The sequence below is a fragment of the Ctenocephalides felis genome, unplaced genomic scaffold (assembly GCF_003426905.1).
Source record: "Ctenocephalides felis isolate EL2017-DRISC unplaced genomic scaffold, ASM342690v1 CF-g0.4_SCAFFOLD_00999, whole genome shotgun sequence".
NCBI lineage: Eukaryota > Metazoa > Arthropoda > Insecta > Siphonaptera > Pulicidae > Ctenocephalides > Ctenocephalides felis.
In genome coordinates, this window is record NW_020537153.1 from 311 (window position 1) to 23,581 (window position 23,271).

A 23,271-nucleotide genomic window follows, 5' to 3' on the forward strand; every position below is an offset into this window, starting at 1 on the left:
GAATATCATCACATAATGCTTGGGCTCAAGGGAGCATTTCGTAACCAACCTTCATTAGGCCTACGAGAGCAAAATAGGGTTTTGCTTCAAATGCAAGTCTCATTTTGCCTTTGTTCTATTTTGAGAAGTAGTTCAAGTAGAAGTCTCATATATAATCATAGGTTTGTTGTGTATAAATGTTTATATGGATTTTCTTTGAAATCTCATATATAATCATAGGTTTTGTTGTATATAAATGGATATATAAATGTATATAATGATTGTCCTTTGAAATCTCATATATAAATGTAGGTTTTGTTGTGTATAAATGGATATATAAATGTATATATAGATTTTTGAATCTCATATATAAATGTAAGTTTTGTTGTGTATAAATGGATATATAAATTTTTCCTTGAAATTTTATATATAAATGTAGGCTTTGTTGTTTATAAATGGATATATGGGTCCATTTTTTTCACAAAGTTTCTTGCTAAATTTACTTAATCAGTTCTGTTAATAAATTGTCTTGTTATTATTTTTTATTCAAATTAAGAAACATTTATAACTTTCATTAGGCCTAGGAAAGCAAAATAGGGTTTTGCATTAAATGCAAGTCTTGTTTTTACCTGTAGATCATTTGGTCTATTTTCAGAAGTGGTTCAAGTAGATGTTAAAATCCAATTCTTTTACAAGTTCAATTTTAGTTTTTCTTGGTCTTGAATGAACATTTGAAGTAACAAATTTCTTGGTTGAGTTAGGATCTGTCGAAGGTGGATATAGAGAAATCTTTTCAGTTCTGAATAGGTTGGGTTGATTTTTTCACAAAGTTTCTTGCTGAATTTACCTGATCAATAAGTTCAGTTAATATATTGTCTTGTTATTATTTACACACCCCAGAATGTTGATTAAGTTTAACTCATAATTGTCCAATAAATTATCAGTTATTCTAGTTTAAAAACTTTTAAAGCAATTTTAAAAAAAGCGTACTGTATGATGTACTTTCACATTCACTTATATATCTTTATTGATATATCTAGTGTTGGAACTATTGCGGCAAATAAGAAAGAGATAAATTGTTTCAAATTTACTGGATAAATTTGTAATATATACCTTTGTATAAAGAAGACTTATTTTTATCAATTATCAGAGAAACACAGTCTCAGATTTACTTGATTATTGATAGATTTGTAATCAGTTGCAACATATTTATATATAGGAGACTTAAAAACTCTCACACTACTTCTTCCCTGAATCGAGTTGGAGCACACCCATTATTATTATTATTATTATAGGAGACTTATTCCATGCCACTTTTTTCATCATTTATTTTTAAGATCCTAAATATCTTTTTATTAAATGATATACTATAGTACTGAAATCTATAATCTAATATCTCTACTGCTTGTCATTGGGCTGATCATGGTGGTATTACAAATCCGGAACCAGTGGTCACTAATCCATGTTATTAATACTTAATTTATATTAATTTAAATATGAAAACAAAAAATAATACTTAGCAATTGCCTTGATTATCAATAAATGCATTTTAAATAATGTTTACTGTATAATTCATACTATTTATACATTCCATTACATGTAAGAATAACATGTTTACAAATATTTAAATTCAATTTGTTTCAACAACTATGTTTAGATTTCATTGATTTCCATCACTTCCGACTATGAAGTGCCATGTGTCTCTTCAAATCGATTGATTGTGTAAATTTATCATTGCATATTTCACCTTTGTAAGTAAATTCTGTGCTAAATAATAAGCGTTGTAATTTAATCAAAAATCTTTAAAACACGATTTACGATTTCAACTAAAATTTAGAGTATTGTTTATTTGACTTTTCAAGCATAGAGTGTCAAAAAGACGTGCGATTTGATTTGATAAATGTCTCATCTTTCTATAAACTTCCTCTATGCTTCAAATGTCAAATTTTAGTTGAAATCATTTATCGTATTTTAAAAAATTGTTGATTAAAGTAGTTTATTATTTAGAATACGAATAGTCTTTAGATAATTAGTGAGTACAAGCAGTGAAAATATTTCAAAATGTCAGAAGAAATATTTAAGTCTATGAATGATCAAGTCTATGAGGCAATTATTAAAATTGAACCACCAGAATATTCAACAGGGGACATTAAACTCGAAATTGAAGATGAATTTGATGCCCTTGATGTTACTGTTAAATCTGAATCGTTTACTGAAGACGATGATACGTGTTTAGAAAGATTCATGAATTCCGAGGTGACAATTAAAGATGAAGTCAAACAGGAGTCTTTTGATTGTGACATTTGTAATCAATCATTTGCAGAATCGCATCATCTAACAAAGCATATGGTCGATCACATGCCTAGCGATAGTAAAGAACAAGCCATCAAATGTGAAATCTGTCAAACGACTTTCAAACAATCATTTGCTTTTAAAAATCACATGCACTATCACAATGATAATCCTCAAACGTCACGTGAATGCAAAGAATGCAATAAGACATTCAGTAATTTAAGTAGTCTGAAAAGGCACATGCTGATACACACTGGTGAGCGTCCCTATGAATGCAATGTATGCAAAAAGACATTCAGAAGTTCAACTAGTATGAAAGTACACATGCTAATACACAAAGGTATACGTCCCCATGAATGCAGCATATGTAAGAAGACATTCACACATTTAAATAGTATTAGAAAACACATGCTCACTCACAATGTTAAGCCTCAAACGTCATATGAATGCAAAGAATGCAATAGGACATTCAGGCATTCAGGTAATCTGAAAAAACACATGCTGATACACAAGTCGATTCATAAAGAAGCCCTGTCCTATGAATGCAATATATGCAATAAGACATTCAACCAATTCCGTCGTTTGAAACATCACACGCTCATTCACAGTGGTGAACGCCCCTTTGAGTGCAGTTTATGCGATAAGACATTCATGGAAAGAAATACTCTAAAAATTCATATGAAAATTCACAATGATGAGCGCTCCCACAAATGCAGTATTTGCAACAAGACGTTCAAACATTCAAGTACTCTAAAAGAGCATATGAAAATTCACAGTGGTGAGCGCCCGCATGAGTGCCATATATGCAAGAAGACATTTAGAACTTTAAGCAATATGAAAAGTCATATCTTGTTGGTGCACAATGGAGTACGCCCGTATGAATGCAATAAATGTAATAAGACATTCACACGATCACGTCATCTAAACAATCACATGCTGATTCATAGTGAAGAGCCTCCTTATAAATGTGATATATGTAACGAGGAATTTACTCAATCGAATGATTTGGGGAAACACATGGCACTTCATAGTGGGAAGAGTGATGAAAATCAATGAAATATTAATCCAAATATGATTGTTTTATATTGTTATTTTTAATGATACACAAATGGTATCACAAATCAAATTAGGTATTATATAATGTTTGTAATATAACAAATGATTTTGTAATAAGAACTTTCTATAACAGAAAACATCTGTAGCTTTCCTTATCCTTGAGCAAAGGGTTTAATCACATAGAAACAATATATATTCATTTTTTTTATAACACTTATTAAAATCTGTTGGAAATTGTAACTGTATTATATAGTCAATGTATATTCTGTGCAAAGTGTTATAACTATGCAATAAATGTGCTATGTATAGCATACAATATATATTAAAATTGTAATGTATATTATTAACAAAGCCGAAAGACAAGAATAAATAAAATTTATTGAGAATCAATTTTAGTTTTAAAAACAATTATATATAGAAGACGCACAAATTATTTGAAGACGCATTTTTACAAATTAATTAATAACATGGATTAGCAATCACTGATATGAGACTTCCACTTGAAATAATAGATTCCAAATATAATGTTAAGGAATGTTTTATTCCACTGAATGAATGCTAAATAAATTTCCAAATCATTCATACAATTTTTTATTGATGATATTTAAACAGACAAAAAATTTAAATCACCTATTCCAATTTTATTTATAAATTGTAACATTTTTCAATTTTTTTAATAGGTCTACCAAGGCGATGGCTTGCCTTCTCAGATATGTTCCATTTGTCTGGATCATTTGAATATAGCCTATGAATTTAAACAAAAATGCAAATACTCAGAAGAGTCTTTAAAAATATATCTAAAACAAAACATTGACGAACAGAACCTCTCTATACAATCTAATGACAATAAATTAAATATAGTGGAAAACCTACAGAGTATCAAAGAAGAAATAGTTGTCACCCCAGACACAACACATTTATTGAATAATTCTATAGATGAATCCTCCCCAGACGTACTTAATAATTCTATAGACGAACCCAGGAAGAAACCTGGCAGGACGAGGAAAAAACAACCGACTTTATGTGACACCTGTGGTAAATCTTTTAGATACTCCAGTGAACTTACTCGGCACAAAAGAACTCACTCAGGCTTAAAACCACACGCTTGTTCCATTTGTGAATTCAGATTTACAGAAGCCTCACAACTCAAAAGGCATCTACTTCGCCACACTGGTATCAAGCAGCATAAATGTCCGATTTGTAACAAAGCCTTTGCAGAGACGACCAATGTGAGGAAGCATATTCGAGCTGTTCACAATGTGGAGAAGAATTTAGAGTGTTCGGAGTGCAAGAAAATGTTTTATATGTCTTCGCAGTTGAAAGTTCATATGAGGACTCATACTGGGGAAAAGCCTTATTGTTGTACTATGTGTCCTCAGAAGTTTTCGCATAAGAATAGTTATACAAGGCATTTGAGGTAAGTAACTAATTTTCCTCTTATCCAGTAAAATTTAAGTATTAAAGTGAAATTTCTTTTCAGGGTGCACTCAGGAGAACGCCCGTACTGTTGTAGTGATTGTGGATCCAGTTTTAGTGATTCTGCAAATTTTCGCGCACATATTCGTCTTCACACCGGAGAAACTCCTTATAAGTGCCCCATTTGTAATAAGGGCTACGCACAGAATAGTAACCTCAAGAGCCATATGAAACAACACAAGAAATAGATGCGTACTTAGACTTGAAGAAATCAATATGTAATTATAGCAATCAATGCAATAAAGGGGGTATGCCATTAAAAGTATTTTATTAAATTAAATTATATATATATATATATATATATATATATATGAGATTTTTCAGAAAATACCTTGAGATTTACGAGAAAATCGTGAAATTTTTGAAAAAAATGATTTTTTTAAAAAAAATTGACTTTTTTTTGAAAAATTGGACTTTTTTTTAAATATTGAACTTTTTATCACAGCAATGACGCAGCGTGGATGTTTTAGAGAAGAAATATCAAAGATAATAGTAGGAAACCCAAAGAAATGTAAACAAAATTCATACTTATTAAAATTTCTATGAAATATGTGATAATTTGATATACATATACTTACTTGTCTATATGCATATGTCTAATTTTCATTTTAGACCTCCAAATGGAATTTTTCCCAGTAATTTCATCAGTTCTTCATTTCCTCAATACAAATAAAATGTTTTTCGAATCATTCGCAGTGAGTACAAATGTCTTTTATAAAGTACTTATTTTTTTACTTATGTAAACTGTATCTTCTGAACATTGTGTAAAATCTTCATATAAACCTAAACTTAATTTTATTATAAAGTCTTATAAAAATAATCATGCCAATATAGAGAAGCTCTTTATCAGATGAAAAACTATTATGGTACTAAATACTAATAGCTTTTTGAAAGAATTTAGTAATTATTAACATACCTATAGTATTATGTTTTTACCAGTTAGATCAGTAAATACAAAAATCCTTCATATATTGCCTCGTTTTTGTACTTGTGCAAATGTTATAATCATAACATGGTTATGTTGCTCTGTGTACACATATTGTGTGTAGTATCTTCATTTAAACCTAAATAAACTTAATTTTATTATAAATTCAATATAGTTGCTTTTATAATTAGTTAATGTGCACAAATAGAAAACCTTATTGTGCAAATGGAAATGGAATAAATTTTGTGTTGCGGATGAAATATTGCTGTTGAATACTAAATATTATTGTACTAAGTAATTATTAACATACCTTTCTGTATTAATATATCAAATTTTGTTATTTTTGTACTCAATAAACACAAATAATCAAACTAAAAGTTTAAATTTAAATAATACTTGTTGCATTTACAAAATGGCCGTTGGTGCTGGTTTGACAGCTAGTCAAAGTGAAAAACCTAGAAATTTAAATTATATAATATCATATTATAATATTATTTTTAGAGTTCTTAAGCAATACGTATTTGAATTATAAGTAATTTTTATTATTATTGGTATTATAATTATTAACATTTAATATATATTGTGCAAATTTAAATTTCATTTTATGTTGGTGGACCTGCAGGAATTTTTGTGTACTTCATCTTGTTGCTGTTGACGTTTCAAACCAAAACAATGAATATAAAAATGTGATTATTTATTTATATATCTGATTTTATAATATAATATCACGATAATAATAAATAATAATAATTTGCATTAGTAATAAGTTTACGAACGTTTGTTAACTTTTTGGTGCTAAAACTTGTAAAACTAGTGTTTGTAAATGCGGTTATGATTTGATTGTCAACAAATAGGTTTGCTTTGAAATTTTCTTAATTTATTAGCTATATTTTTAGTTATTTTCAGCTAGTGTCAGTGTGTAGTTTTAATGATTTATTTAAAGTCGTTGCTGTGTAATTCAAATTGGCGAATGAAATGTGTTAATTAATATGTGGAATTGTGTTTTTTCATATGTCGCTGTGTAATCCCTAATCCTAAGTTGTAATGTTTAATTATTGAACCAAAAGTGCATAATAGTGTGCAGCATTGTGTTTTTGTTTGGTTTAGCATATTTATCAAGTTGTTTTATCCATATACCCTGTCTTAAAACGAAATTTCGTGCCAATTTTGTACTTTCCTACAGGTTATGTTTTCCTCAGCATCCGCATCCGCCATTTTGAATCCGTGCAACAGCTATTAAATTAGCTATTAAACAGCTCGCAGCTCATTCGCGCGTCATCCTCCAAACTGTCAACATCTCCGCGCAGTGCAGTGCAAAAAAATAAGTAAATATTATTATTTTAAAACAAATCAGTGTCTAAAAAGTGTGTTCTAGTGTGCTACGTGCATTTAAAAAGGTAAGTGCTGCTTGTTTATATAATTTTGCATAATTATTGCGTTTTAATAACACGATAAGTGACGGCGCCAAAACGATTTTTGGCGTCTTCTAAAATGTCGTATGCGTGCTTTATTTGTTGATTTACGATAAATTTATGTATGTTTATTCAATATTATTGCACTTTTAACCATTATTTATTGAGATTTTTGCATTTTTTTACAATTCAAAATTTGTGGTTTTGGAAAATTCAAGATGGCGGCCATAACTACAACCGGTGGTTTTGTTCTGTTTTTAACAATATAGTAGTTTTTGCCACGTATTATTGATGAAATTTCGATAAAGTTTGACCTAGAATATCTAATTACATTAAAAAAATAGGTCTGTACAGTTTTTTTTTGCAAAAATGTAACATCAAGTTTTTCATCAAGTACCGAATGAAAATGGCGACTCAACTGTCAACTAACGAATGTTTCATTTGCAATTTTAATATTACAATCGTATTTGCAATGATAATATAATAATAGATAAATATAGCAACAATATTTAAAATTGGACGTTTGCTGTTTGCTATGATAAATTTTTAGCAACGATATTATATAAATTGGACGTTTGCTGCTTTTATTATATTTTTGGCAACGATATTATATAAATTGGACGTTTGCCTTTTTTATAACTTTTGGCAACGATATTATATAAATTGGACGTTTGCCTTTTTTATTACTTTTGGCAACGATATTATATAAATTGGACGTTTGCCTTTCTTATTATTTTTGGCAACGATATTTAAAATTGGACGTTTGCCATTTTTATTATTTTTGACGATATACAGCAACGATATTATAAATTGGACGTTTGCTGCTTTTATTATTTTTGAATATAAACAGTAACGAAAATATAATTTGGACGTTTGCTGTTTTCAACTGAAATTTAATCTAAACAATCATTAATTATGCTAAATAGTAATTCCATTAATTAATTTAAGTTTCTTTTAATTTCAGATATGGGCCATCATCATAGATACAATGACTTCCAATTAGATTCGCTAGAACTTCCAGGGTCCTCAATTAGAATCTTCATCAGTGATGGACATTATAAGGTACAAATATATTGTACAATATATTATAAATGGTGTTGTTTTTATTATTTTGTGGCAACGATATTATAAATTGGACGTTTGCTGTTTTTGTTATTTTTGGCAACGATATTTAAAATTGAACGTTTGCCTTTTTTATTATTTTTGGCAATGATATTATATAAATTGGACGTTTGCCTTTTTTATTATTTTTGGCAACGATATTATAAATTGGACGTTTGCCTGTTTTTATTATATTTTTGGCAACGATATTATAAATTGGCCGTTTGCTGCTTTTATTATATTTTTGGCAACGATATTATAAATTGGACGTTTGCTGTATTTATTTTTAACGACGATATTATATAAATTGGACGTTTGCGGATTTTATTATTTTTGGCAACGATATTATATAATTTGGACGTTTGCTGTTTTTATTATATTTTAGGCAACGATATTATATAAATTGGACGTTTGCTGCTTTTATCATTTTTTGGCAACCATATTATAAATTAGACGTTTGCTTTTTTTATTATTTTTAGCAGCGATATTATGAATTGGACGTTTGCTAATTTTATTATTTTTTGGCAACAATAATATAAATTGGTCGTTTGCTGCTTTTATTATTTTTAGCAACGATATTATAATTTGGACGTTTGCTACAAAATAAAACGTAAACAATAATTACTATGATGCTAAATAGTAATTCCATTAATTAATTTAAGTTTCTTTTAATTTCAGATGTGGGCCATCATCAGATACAATGACTTGAAAATAGATTCTCTAGAGCTTTCAGGGTCATCAACTAGGATCTTCATCAGAGATGGACATTATCAGAGGTACGAATATAATACAATTATATATCCAATATTATATTATTATTATATAATATTATATATACAAAATTAGAATATTTGACCAAATTGGACACTCCGTTCTCTCAAAAAACTGCAATAATGTTTTCTGAACATTTAGCTCTGTATTTCCAAAACGGCTGAACGTGCCTTTGCCAAAGCACATCTCCTTTTCAATAGGAATCAAATGCTTTTTTTTTAATTTTATATTGGCCTCCGCTTTACAGCATTTTTAGTCACCTACATTATTCATATTATTTTTCAACATATTCTATACAATTCTTACAAATTGTTGTGCCCCATCAGCGACAGAGCCAACAAAATATAGGTTCTTCCTGTCGCATCAGATTGTGAAGGCGAATCAGTAAAACAGATGAAGACGTTTGATGTTTATGTTTATTTCATATGATTCTTGTACACTTTACATATAATTTTAACAACTGAACTTAAATGTAACTCTATTGATTACTAAATACTACTCATAATGATCTGAACATTATTATAACTTGATTACGACTGAACTATATATAGTATACTCAGGGCCGGTCCTGGGGTCTTTGCGCCCGCATGCAACTTTTTTTCTAGCGCTACCCCTCCCCCCCCCCTATCAATTTTAACTGTTCTAACAGTTTATCATTAAAATTATATAAATATTTACAAAAATTTTTAAAAAAAATTTCAATTTGATTGGATTTAGTACACAAAAAATAAGATATAATCTTAAAGAGTATAAAATACATTGATTTTAATTTTATTACAAACATATTTAAATTTTCAATTATTTTTAACGTATGTGCAATATTATTATTTGGGTTTTGAAACATTTTACTTATTTATTGTGCGATTTATTCCATTGAGCAAATCATGCCAAGACAGCTAAATAAACTAGCTTGTCGTTTTCAATCATAACACTCGTATTTCATATTGGATTTTTTAAATTTTAATTTAATTTAATTTTTTACAATATCCAAAATTGCGTCGTAAACTTCTCTTTATTGATATCGTAGGAGCCGAATTGTATTCATCCTTGCTTTCTCGTTATATTCAAATTATCAGATTGTTGTTTTAAAGTTAAATTTTATTATTATTTTTTTTATTTTAGAAGTATTGTCCAAAAATTAGTAAAAAATGCTAATAAATTACACATTTCTTGAACTATATTGACAAAAAACTAATTATATTTGATATGTATTATTTCTGCAGAGTTAATAATTATTAAGTTTAGAGTATGGACACCACAAGGTATAAAAAAAGCCTTAAGATTTTCGTTCCAAAATAAATTTTGCTTTCATTTTTCATATTTGTTTCATTTCGATAACTCTAACCACGCATGTCTTTAACATTCAAAGTTCATCAGATGCAACAAAAACGAAAGTTACAATTCAATTTCTAGGAATAAACATGCCATTTTTTAAGAAATGACTCCCCATTTTTCATTTTACCGATTATAATTTATTTATATTTTTTAACAAGTTCTGTTTCAACAAAATCAGCTCGTAGTTTTTCGTCAATAATGCCCAATAATTAATTTAATCTTTCGCAGCTTTTCGCTTATGGGCAAACTAGATAATTTCTTTTTCGATTCCGCCGTAACTTCAAACAAAGAAAAAATTGAATAAGTATAGATTAAGCAATAAACAGAGTTGTTATTTACTCATTTGCAGAGTAATTAATAGGTTAATTGTTTCTACTAATATCACATTGCAGTCTCCGTATCGATAGTTCAGTTAGAGTGCTCATTATAATTTATCAAGTATTCTAGATTTTATATAAATAATAAAAAATATAAATAATATAAATTTAATATCCGAAACTCGTTTTGGCGCCCCCTAAGGCGTGCGCCCGCATTTTTGCACGCATCGCACCGAACGGCCCTGAGTATAATGACTGAGAAATGAACTGAGACTGACTAAGACTGACTAAGAATGAACTGGGAATGAACAACGATTTCATTATCCTGCAGCTTTTATATTCCTTATCAAGATAACGTAATCCTTCTCTAGAATGTTCGTTCGAACTTGTTCAGATTCGTTATATGTATAAGTCAGAAACTACGCATTCCTTATTTATTTAAGGCGCAATTTGTGGTTTTGCAGTTAGAAAGCCTTGCAAAAGACCGTTATTTTTTGAACACTTGTTGTTCTTATCTCTAACGTACAACGTAACAGTTATGACTCAACAAGCATACTGCGTCGTTTATATTCTGACCGTTAAATAGTAATTTATAATATTATTTATGACTAGCTGACCCGGCAAACGTTGTTTTTCTAAGTAAGGTATATTCTAAAGAATTTCTAGAGAATCAAAAATATAATACTTTAAGTATATAGGATTGTGTTTTTTCAATGCTATAAACAATGAGGTATTATAAAAATAAAAATCCCCATTAGTTTTGTCTATATTTGTCAACACAATCAAACTGGAATTTTATACACTTTCTATAGAAAACATGGTATAATCTAATCCAAGTCTTTTTCGGTCTTTCGACTTATTGATTACGTTTCAAGATTTTTTCAGATTCTTTTTGGATTCTGGATTTTGTGTATAATTGTAAATAATACCACTGAACTTATACACAATTTTCAAATATTTGCGAGTAGAGATAGAAAATTAATTCAGTATTTCTTCTTTGTCCTGATTTTTGAAAAGTTTTAAGTAACATTCGATGAATTAAAATAAATTTAATAAAAAGTATGTATGTAGAGCAGAGCGAGGCACAAAGGTCCAATTTGACTTTGAGCAAATATAAACTATATTGTGAAAACCATAACAAATATATCACAACAAATAACACATATCAAACGAACAATTATCTGACTACGTTCAGTAAACTGCCTTCTACTTCATTATTGTAGAAATGTTTTTTTTATGTCTTCCAAAAATTTGTTATTTATACCTTTTTACCCTTTAGACGGGGTACCTTGAAACGGGCAGGTGGCAAAAATACTTTTATTATGGATGTTCAAAGAGAACCGTTTATCTCCCTCATGTCAAAAATTGCCGTTTTCAAATCAAGGTTATAGCTGGTTATACATATTTTTTCCTGTACATTCAAATATTGTCGTTAAACAATGCTTAACTTTACTGACTTTTGACACATCGGTGGTGGACCTTTTTAACCCCGGACCTTCATATATTACTATCTATTCTTCGATAAATTCTGGGAAGTTTTAACTGGGAAAATGTTATTCGACAAAATGTCCATTTGATCGATACCAAATTAGGTTCTGAATTTAAATAACATAAATAAAAAAAATATAACCTTAAACTGAACAAATCGGAGCTGTTTCCAGGGACTCTCTGTCGATCTTTATTGACTCGACTAAAAGTCGGTCGGCAAGAGCCATATCTGTATGTGTAAAATAATCCTGGATACGAGTAGAGGGATCGGACACATGAGGATATGACTCGCTCTCTCGGATCTATATAAAATTTTGAAAAATTTGCCGCCCCCTAAATTATGCCCCCTAGGCCCGAGCCTCACAGGCCTATGGGGTAATCCAGCATGTTTATATTTAGAAATTATGTTATTTGTTAATAAATATGTTTAAAAGATAAATTTGGTTATAAATTATAACCATATAATTCTTCTCCCCTATGGGGTAATCCTAACTATATATTTCAAAATTAAGGCGGCACTTTAAATCATATTGGTAGAGTGGCTTGGCACACTACAGTTAAAAGCTTGCCGACCCCTGATATATACCATTGTATAATAAAGAAGACTTATTTTTATCACTTGTCAGAGAAACACGGTCTCAGATTTACTTGATTATTGATTTGTAATCAGTTGCAATATATTTATATATAGGAGACTTAAAAACTCTCACACTACTTCTCTTTCTGAATCCAGTTGGAGTTTTAACTCAGCTCACGGACCTGCCCTAGGGCAGCACACCCATTATTATTATTATTATTATAGGAGACTTATTCCATGCCACTTTTTTCATTATTTATTTTTAAGATCATAAATATATTTTTATTGAATAATATACTATAGTACTGAAATCTATAATCTAATATTTCTACTGCTTTGTCATTGGACTGATCATGATGGAATTACAAATCCAGAACCAGTGGTCACTAATCCATGTTATTAATACTTAATTTATATAAATTTAAATATGAAAACAAAAAATAATACTTAGCAATTGCCTTGATTATCAATAAATGCATTTTAAATAATGTTTACTGTATAATTCATACTATTTATACATTTCATTACATGTTAGAATATTTTGTAACATGTTTACAAATATTTAAATTCAATTTGTTTCAACAACTATGTTTAGATTTCATTTCAACTATCATTTTGTGTTTGTACCCGGCACAAACAAAAACTCCGCAATTCAGTACGATTAAAATATAATGTTATTTAATCTCAAATAGAACATTAAAAATTTAATGAATTTACAAAAGTCCAAACATTGTGGAATATTAGATCAAAGCGACATAACGATATATAACTAGGAAATATTAAAAAGCAAATTCATTGATATAATTAAGTTATATTTTATTAGAATATGTTTAATATATATATACATAGATAAATAAGCATATATATATATATCTAAACCAAACCATTGCCAACTGCCATGAAAAGATCAGAAAGAGTTTGGTCTAGTCTAGTTCAGCGATGTCCAACCTAAATTACTCTTTGAGCCAAAATTTAGGAATAGACAAGGTACTGGGCCACAACAAATCTGGAAAAACTAGTGGTGCGTGGCATCGCGCCTTAAGGCAATTTGATGGAACTTCTCGTACTGTAATTCCAAACTTTTAAAAGCTTTAAGGGGGGCGATACATGTAACAAGAAAAAAAAAATCGATTTTTTTTTTCTTCATAAATCGTTACAATAACATCTCAAAAATATGCCTGTAAATATTCAAAACAAAATTATCATTATTTATACAATAAAAACTCATTTAAGTGCCACGCCTCAACTCGACGCTTGAGTGCTATTGTACTCTTATCTTTTTCTATGTGTCAAAACTTTAAACGCGTTTTTCTCAAAACGACATTTTTGAAATTTGCGGGCGGGATAACTCAAAAAGTTCTCAACCGATTCCAATGAAATTTTGCACACATCTACTTTACAGTAATAGCTTCTAGTTAATCCTCAAACATTCCAAAAAAATTTTCAAAAATTAACCCTTTTACCAAAAAAAACCATTGAAAAAAAGGTAAAAAATCGAACTTTCTGAGGTGTGCCAATTTACGATTTTGTGACTTTTTTAATTTTTTTTTTTTTGGTTTAACTAGAATATATATGTTTTATGAACACGTACAAACTAATTTTTTTGATTTCGGATCACCGTACGAAAAGTGAGAACGCCCGCAAATTGAAGGCGTTTTCCGAGAGGGTCTTGGCAGATTTATTTTTACGGCAGCCATTTAAAAAAAAAATTAAAAAAAAATTTTTTTTGTGTATTTTAATATATAATAAATAACCCTAAAAAGTTCAAAAAGATTCAGTCATTCCTTCCCAGTTTAAAAAGTCTTCAAAAAATGGTAAAAATTAAGGCGATTACATGTATCGCCCCCCTTAATATTTTTGAAAACTTTGAAAAAATTAGATTTTTGAGAATCTTGAAATTATTGAAAAAAATTGACTTTTTTGAAAAGAATGTTTTTCTTTGTATTTTAAAACTGTTTGAAATTTCTTTTTTTTCAAAATAATCGTAATATGAACATTTTTTCGGAGATAACTCCCCACGATTACAAGCATATGGACTTATAGACTGGTGAGTGACTCGTGAACTAGTGTTGCCCACTCGACCATAGAGCCCCTAGTCTCCCGTTGTCCGTTCCGTTGACAATTATTTGTCGTTATCTGTCAAGCGCTGATTCATATCTATTCTTTTCATTTGATGCTGACTTAGTGTTCAGACTTCTATATTAGCCTTTACAAAAATTATTTTATTTATTTAAATTGAAAATTATAATTAGTGCGATTGTTGTTTATCATGGGGCCGTACAAAAATTGCCATCGGGCCGCAGGTTGGACATGGCCGGTCTAGTTTGAAACAGTTTCGGACTGTCAGATTGGCTCGGATGGAACAAACCCGTTAAATATCAAAGATTTGATTTGATAAATGTCTCATCTTTCTATAAAGTATAAACATACTCTATGCTTCAAATGTCAAATTTTAGTTGAAATCATTTATCGTATTTCAAAAAATTGTTGATTAAAGTAGTTTATTATTTAGAATACGAATTGTTTTTAGATAATTCAATTAGTGAGTACAAGTAGTGAAAATATTTCAAAATGTCAGAAGAAACATTTAAATTTATGAATGATCAAGTCTATGAGGCAATTATTAAAATTGAACCACCAGAATATTCAACAGGGGACATTAAACTCGAAATTGAAAATGAATTTGATGCCCTTGATGTTACTGTTAAATCAGAATCGTTTACTGAAGACGATGATACGTGTTTAGAAAGATTCATGAATTCCGAGGTGACAATTAAAGAAGAAGTCAAACAGGAGTCTTTTGATTGTGACATTTGTAATCAATCATTTGCAGAATCACATCATCTAACAAAGCATATGGTCGATCACATGCCTAGCGATAGTAAAGAACAAGCCATGAAATGTGAAATCTGTCAAATGACTTTCAAACAATCATTTTTTTTTAAAAATCACATGGACTATCACAATGATAAGCCTCAAACGTCACATGAATGCAAAGAATGCAATAAAACATTCACACGATCCGGTGATTTGAAAAAGCACATGCTGATACACACTGGTGAGCGTCCCTATGATTGCAATGTATGTAATAAGACATTCAGACATTTAGGTACTCTAAAAAGTCACATGCTGATACACGAAGGGATACGTCCCCATGAATGCAGCGTATGTAAGAAGACATTTAGACATTTAACTAGTTTCAAAAATCACATGCTGATACACAAAGGGATACGTCCCCATGAATGCAGTATATGCAAGAAGACATTCACACATTCAAAAAGTCTCAAAAATCACATGCTCAGTCACAGTGGTGAGCGCCCCCATGAGTGCAGTTTATGCAATAAGACATTCACACAATCGTGTACTCTGAAATCTCACATGCTCATTCACACTGGTGAGCGTCCCTATAAATGCAGTTTATGCAATAAGACATTCACACATTCAAGTAATCTGAAATCTCACATGCTCATTCACACTGGTGAGCGCCCCCATGAGTGCACTATATGCAATAAAGCATTCGTACAATTAAGAAATATGAAAAGACACATGCTGATACATACTGGCGCAAGCACTCATAAATGCACAATTTGTAATAAGACATTCACACATTCATTGAGTCTCAAAAATCACATGCTCACTCACAGTGGTGAGCGCCCTCACGAATGCAAAGAATGCAATAAGACATTCACCCAATCTGGTCATTTGAAAACACACATGCTCATTCACAGTGGTGAGCGCCCTCATGAATGCAAAGAATGCAATAAGACATTCACACGATCCGGTGATTTGAAAAAACACATGCTGATTCACAAAGTCATCTAAAAAAACACATGATGATTCATAATGGAGAGCCTCCTTATAAATGTGATATATGCAATGAGGAATTTACTCAATCTGACAATTTGGGGAAACACATGGCACTTCATAGTGGGAAGAGTGATGAAAATCAATGAAATATTAATCCAAATATTATTGTTTTATATTGTTATGTTTAATGATACACAAATGGTATCACAAATCAAATTAGGTATTATATAATGTTTGTAATGTAACAAATGATTTTGTAATAAGAACTTTCTATAACAGAAAACATGTGTTGCTTTCCTTATCCTTGAGCAAAGGGTTTAATTACATAGAAACAATATATATTCATTTTTTTTATAACACTTATTAAAATCTGTTGGAAATTATTTAACTGTATTATATAGTCAATGTATATTCTGTGCAAAGTGTTATAACTATGCAATAAATGTGCTATGTATAGCATACAATATATATTAAAATTGTAATGTATATTATGAACAAAGCCAAGAGACAAAAGTAAATAAAATTCATTGAGAATCAATTTTTTGTTTTAAAAACAATTAAATAAAGGATGGAGTAATTTAAATATTCCATTATTTTTGGCAAGATTCTAAGAACGAAATTTATTGTTGTGAAAGTTATCATCAACCATATTTGAGACATATAGTTATACATTTCATAACTCTTTAATACTATTCGTCATTCATCAAAAAGTTTTAGTGGTATGTCTTCATGTTCAGAAGACGCATAAAATATATATCTGAAGACTAATTTTTACAAATTAATTAATAACGTGGATTAGCAATCACTGATATGAGACCTCCACTTGAACTTATAGATCCCAAATACAATGTTAAGGAATGTTATCTTCCACTGAATTGAATGCTAAATAAATTTCCAAATCATTCATACAATTTTTTATTGATGATATTTGAACAGACAAAAATTTTAAATCACGTATTCCAATTTTATTTATAAATTGTAACATTTTTCAATTTTTTTAATAGAACAGAACCTTCATATACAATTAGATATCTAATGACAATAAATTAAATATAGAGGAAAACCTACAGAGTATCAAAGAGGAAATAGTTGTCACCCCAGACACAACACATTTATTGAATAATTCTATAGACGAACCCAGAAAGAAACCTGGCAGGAAAAGGAAAAAACAACCGACTTTATGTGACACCTGTGGTAAATCTTTTAGATACTCCAGTGAACTTACTCGGCACAAAAGAACTCACTCAGGCTTAAAACCACACGCTTGTTCCATTTGTGAATTCAGATTTACAGAAGCCTCACAACTCAAAAGGCATCTACTTCGCCACACTGGTATCAAGCAGCATAAATGTCCGATTTGTAACAAAGCCTTTGCAGAGACGACCAATGTGAGGAAGCATATTCGAGCTGTTCACAATGTGGAGAAGAATTTAGAGTGTTCGGAGTGCAAGAAAATGTTTTATATGTCTTCGCAGTTGAAAGTTCATATGAGGACTCATACTGGGGAAAAGCCTTATTGTTGTACTATGTGTCCTCAGAAGTTTTCGCATAAGAATAGTTATACGAGGCATTTGAGGTAAGTAACTAATTTTTCTCTTATCCGATAAAATTTAAGTATTAAAGTGAAATTTCTTTTCAGGGTGCACTCAGGAGAACGCCCGTACTGTTGTAGTGATTGTGGGTCCAGTTTTAGTGATTCTGCAAATTTCCGTGCACATATTCGTCTTCACACCGGAGAAACTCCTTATAAGTGCCCCATTTGTAATAAGGGCTACGCACAGAATAGTAACCTCAAGAGCCATATGAAACAACACAAGAAATAGATGCGTACTTATAGACTTGAGGAAATCAATATGTAATTATAGCATACAATAAAGGGGGTATGCCATTAAAAGTATTTTATTAAATTAAATTATATATATATATATATATATATATATATATATATATATATATATACGAGGTGTGTTCAAAAAGTACCCGGAATTACTAATAATTAAATTTCGCGGGTCTGGAGTGTCTGATTGTCAAAATTTTTTTTTTATTGTGTTGGTATACATGCCCCTAAAGTATGATGAAATTTTCAGCTATATTCACTGTTTACTTTGTCTGTGGTAGTCGCTAAGGTTCGACGTGTTTTTCTGAGCTCGGCGATTTTTACAATGGAAGAATTGAAAAGTCAAAGAATTTGTATTAAATTTTGCGTAAAAAATGAAATAAAGTGTTGCAAAGTGCAAAAATTCACCAGATATGGCTCCGTGTGACTTTTTCCTATTCCCAAAGTTGAAGAGACCCATGAAAGGACGGCGGTTTTCCTCGATTGAAAAAAATCGCTGAGAGTGCTCAAGGACATATCAAAAAGTGAATATCAAGGGTGCTTCGAAAATTGGAAAAAACGCTGGCATAAGTGTATTATATCTGGGGGGGACTACTTTGAAGGGGACCACATTAATGTAGACGAATAAATAAATATTTTTTTGAAAAAACAAAAATTCCGGGTACTTTTTGAACAGACCTCGTATATATATATATATATATTATCCTGCCTTGCATGCGATGCATGCAAAAAATGCGGGCGCACGCTTTAGGGGGCGCCAAAACGAGATTTGGAAATGCAATTTATAATATATTATTCGTATTTTTTTGATATAAAATCTAGATTACTCAATAGATTATAATAAACAATATAACTTAACTATGAATACGTAGAAACAGAAAGCATATTCAGTTTGCAATGTGATATCTGTAGGAACAATTATATAACCCATGCAAATTAATAAATTCTTGTTCTGCTCATTATTAAATAAACTTTTCAACTTTTTCTTCGATTGAAGTTAATGTGGAATCGAAAAATAATTATCTAGTATTCAATACCGTAAGCGCAAACCTACGAAAGTTTAAATTATTGGGCATTATTGATGAAAAATTGCGAGCTGATTTAGTTTGAACGGAACTTGTTAAAAGAAAATAGATACAAATTATAATAGAGAAAAATGTAAAATGGGAAGTCAGTGCTTAGTAAATGGCTATAAGACCGTGAAACTTAATTGTAACTTTTTTATTTGTTGAAAATGTTTTGCATCTGATTAACTTTGAACGTTAAAGACATGCGTGGTTAGGTTTATGAAAATGGAAGCAAAATGTACTTAGAAACAAAACTCGTGAGCTTTTTTATACCTAATGGTGTCCATACTATATATATAGTTCAGGTGATATCGTTCAGGAAATATGTAATTTCTTTACATCTTTACAATACGTTAAAAATTAACCTTTAAAACAACAATCTGATATTCTGAATCAGATGGGAAAGTAAACATGAATACAATTTGGCTTTACGATATCAATAACCCACTAAACCAGTTACGTAATATTACGTAATTTTTATGTAAGAAATATGTAATCTACATTACGTAATTAGATATTACGAAAGAATTACATAAATATTACGTAATTTTCCTGAAAAAAATATTACGTAAGATAAATGAAGATTTTATTCTATATATTTACATAAACTAGGCAAATTGTTGGAACTTACCGTACTAATAATTATTTTGTTTTAAAAAGATTAACATTTTTGAAATAAAATTACTTTGAAAAAATTAGATTTTTGAGACTATAAAATTTTGACAAAAAATTACCTTTTTTGAAAAAAAGACTTTTGAAAAAAAAATTTTTTTGAAAATTCTAAACTTTTTTTCAAAGTAATCGTACTGCATTAACTGCATAGAGACGAAATAAAAATGGCTCGCGAATTTTCAAAAAATTAGATTTTTGAGAAACTATAAAATTTTGACAAAAAATTACCTTTTTTGAAAAAAAAGACTTTTAAAAAAAAAATATTTTGAAAATTCTAAACTTTTTTTCAAAGTAATCGTACTGCATTAACTGCATAGAGACGAAATAAAAATGGCTCGCGAATTTTCGGAACATTTCGTTTCATGAACGAAGCTGTCAACCAATGAACGGCGCTAAGTGACATAAATACCGTTATGTCTGCAAGGAGACTGCCGTGCCGAGGCCGCTGGCTGCGGCTACTACTAGGCAAAGATTATGGGAGTACGATTCGCCATGCGTTTTAAATTAAGTTTTGTGTTTTGTAGTGTCTTATCAATATTTTTAATTTGCTAATTAAATGTTAAATATGTGAAGATATATGTTTGTTATAAATGTATTCTAAAGCCTCTTAAATTACATGAATTACTTAAATCTTTACTCTAAAACGCTCCATTAACCTAAAAATTAATCGTGTGTGTTATTAATTTTTTTTCTAATAATAATTAGATATATAAAGAACTTTGTTTCAAATGTAACGGTATTCATATTCTAAATACTATTTTATTGTTAATATAAATTCAGTGACAAATTATATATAACAGAATTACTTGGCCTTTTGAAAACCATTTGCTTTGTGTAAGTATGTAAAAAATATATGTATCAAAAGTTAAATAGAAATTATTACCATGTTTTTTATTTCAGGTAAAAATCGAAAGCTAATAATTTATATCCGAGATGCATTTTTTCATCACAAATGGGCCATGAAATAGATATCGAGAATGCTTTTGTAGAGAAGACATCATAGACTTATACCACATTTAGTTTTAACAGAAGATACAGTTCCTAATTACGTAATATTTTCCATGAAATAGTTAATGAAAGAACTTATGAAGACTTTGTAAAGGATACTTCGATGATTTTTATTTCGAGTTTAATTTAAAATTAGCATTTCTCTTACTTATCATTTATCATATTGTATATTTTTCCATTTGCCATTAAAAAATGTTGATCAATATGTCATATGTAATTACATTATTTCATAAAAATTGTGAATTATTATTTATTACTTTATAGATTTTCTAATGTTAAAATTGTGTATATATGCCAAAAAAATAAACATGCCATATAAATGTGCTTTTTCTTTCATTTTTCAGATAGTGTATATATATATATATTTTTGAATATTCTTGAATTTGATGTTGATATATATGTTTAATTTGAGTTTAATATTCGGGCGTAACATCAATAAAAATAGTATGAGTTTTTTTTTTTTTTTTTTTTTTAAATTTATTTATTTAAAATCCATACGTTTCGGCTAGCATCTTAGCCATCATTCAGTGGTAATCAAGTTAACTATAAAAATTGGAACTAAATAAATTATATGAAAGGAAATTTCATGGAAAAACAATAATAATAATAATAGTAATAAAACACTTACAATTTTGTATCCTAATATAGCATATGAAACCATTATTAATCCATGGTATGAGTATGTGCACATTGATAAGATATGTATTTTTTAACACAAACATCACAAATGGTAAAACACACTAATAATCATGATAACTTGACAAGTTGTCGAAACTATGTATTTACTATTCGGAGTTTAGGATAGAAATGTCACAACTTTCTCAAAGTAGTTTTTAGCATGTGTTGATATTTTTTGGAAAATTTAAAAGGCGATGGGATTTTGTTATTTTTTAAGGAATTTTGACACGCTATTAAGAAACCACGTGTTCGTTTCGATAAGGGCCGTCAACTAGTTTCGACAACTTGTCAAGTTATCATGATTATTAGTGTGTTTTACCATTTGTGATGTTTGTGTTAAAAAATACATATCTTATCAATGTGCACATACTCATACCATGGATTAATAATGGTTTCATATGCTATATTAGGATACAAAATTGTAAGTGTTTTATTACTATTATTATTATTATTGTTTTTCCATGAAATTTCCTTTCATATAATTTATTTAGTTCCAATTTTTATAGTTAACTTGATTACCACTGAATGATGGCTAAGATGCTAGCCGAAACGTATGGATTTTAAATAAATAAATTTAAAAAAAAAAAAAAAAAAAAAAAAACTCATACTATTTTTATTGATGTTACGCCCGAATATTAAACTCAAATTAAACATATATATATATATATATATATATTATATATATATATATATATATATATATATATGTATATATATATATATGTGTGTGTGTGTGTATATGTATGCGTGTGTGTACATACATATATATTATATATGTATGTACATTCTGTGTGTATACTCATTTCTATGTTCATGAATGTGTGTGTTCATATATACACATATGTGTATGCGTGTGTTCATATATACACATATGTGTGTATGTGTGTGTTCATATATACAGATATGCTGTGTATATTTATGTATGTGTGTAAAAAAGAACCCCTCCACGTCATTTTTTTTTCAAATTACGTAATTATTATGAATATTTTCGTAATCCATATTACGTAATTCACATTACTTAAAATAGGCGAAATTATGACACATATCTTACATTAATCTTACGTAAAAATGACATAAGTATGTCATTTTTTTGCGTAAAAATTACATAAATATTACGTATTTTGGCTTAGCGGGAAGTTACTGATGCAATTTTGGATATTGTAAAGAATGAAAAAAAATTAAAATGAAATTTTAAAAATTTAATATGAAAAATGAATGTTATGTTTAAAAATAAAAATGAGTTTAATGAAATAAGTGAAATGTTTCAAAACCCAAATATTCATATTACATATATGTTAGAAATACTTTAAAATATAAAATATTTAATTATGGTCAATCCGCAAATCGCTTCGATTTTCTAAATAAAATTAAAATCAATGTATTTTATACGCTTTTAGGTTATTTATAATTTTGTGTGTGAATTCACGTAAATATTCATATAATTTTAATGATAAATGTTAAAACAGTTAAAAT

At 29.1% G+C, this 23,271-nt stretch overlaps 4 protein-coding genes across 4 annotated transcripts; all 4 read left to right on the forward strand.

The window, feature by feature from the left end:
* Positions 1–2,040: 2,040 nt before the first annotated feature.
* On the forward strand, positions 2,041–3,327 carry LOC113365439 (zinc finger protein OZF-like). The gene has a single exon (XM_026606999.1). The coding sequence runs from the start codon at positions 2,041–2,043 to the stop codon at positions 3,325–3,327; it is 1,287 nt and encodes a 428-aa protein (XP_026462784.1).
* A 487-nt stretch (positions 3,328–3,814) lies between these two features.
* Positions 3,815–4,991, forward strand: LOC113365436 (zinc finger protein 239-like). Its single transcript, XM_026606996.1, has 3 exons — positions 3,815–3,853; positions 4,008–4,744; positions 4,808–4,991. The coding sequence occupies exons 1-3, from the start codon at positions 3,815–3,817 to the stop codon at positions 4,989–4,991; spliced, it is 960 nt and encodes a 319-aa protein (XP_026462781.1).
* Positions 4,992–15,324: 10,333 nt separating this feature from the next.
* LOC113365437 (zinc finger protein 501-like) lies at positions 15,325–16,556 on the forward strand. The gene has a single exon (XM_026606997.1). It carries the CDS (start codon positions 15,325–15,327, stop codon positions 16,549–16,551), a length of 1,227 nt encoding a protein of 408 aa, XP_026462782.1. The 3' UTR covers positions 16,552–16,556.
* Positions 16,557–16,562: 6 nt separating this feature from the next.
* On the forward strand, positions 16,563–18,411 carry LOC113365438 (zinc finger protein 239-like). Its single transcript, XM_026606998.1, has 3 exons — positions 16,563–16,656; positions 17,593–18,112; positions 18,176–18,411. Exons 1-3 carry the CDS (start codon positions 16,563–16,565, stop codon positions 18,357–18,359), a joined length of 798 nt encoding a protein of 265 aa, XP_026462783.1. The 3' UTR covers positions 18,360–18,411.
* Positions 18,412–23,271: the final 4,860 nt, after the last annotated feature.

What these genes read in the sequence shown, in the direction of transcription:
- LOC113365437 (XM_026606997.1), top strand. Translation starts at nt 15,325, where the DNA reads ATGAATGATCAAGTCTATGAGGCAATTATTAAAATTGAACCACCAGAA.
- LOC113365438 (XM_026606998.1), top strand. Translation starts at nt 16,563, where the DNA reads ATGATTCATAATGGAGAGCCTCCTTATAAATGTGATATATGCAATGAG. An exon ending in GAAACACATGGCACTTCATA is followed by an intron (nt 16,657 to 17,592) that starts GTGGGAAGAGTG and finishes AATTAAATATAG; the next exon opens with AGGAAAACCTACAGAGTATC. An exon ending in AGTTATACGAGGCATTTGAG is followed by an intron (nt 18,113 to 18,175) that starts GTAAGTAACTAA and finishes ATTTCTTTTCAG; the next exon opens with GGTGCACTCAGGAGAACGCC.
- LOC113365436 (XM_026606996.1), top strand. Translation starts at nt 3,815, where the DNA reads ATGAGACTTCCACTTGAAATAATAGATTCCAAATATAAT. An exon ending in TAATAGATTCCAAATATAAT is followed by an intron (nt 3,854 to 4,007) that starts GTTAAGGAATGT and finishes TTTTTTTAATAG; the next exon opens with GTCTACCAAGGCGATGGCTT. An exon ending in AGTTATACAAGGCATTTGAG is followed by an intron (nt 4,745 to 4,807) that starts GTAAGTAACTAA and finishes ATTTCTTTTCAG; the next exon opens with GGTGCACTCAGGAGAACGCC.
- LOC113365439 (XM_026606999.1), top strand. Translation starts at nt 2,041, where the DNA reads ATGTCAGAAGAAATATTTAAGTCTATGAATGATCAAGTCTATGAGGCA.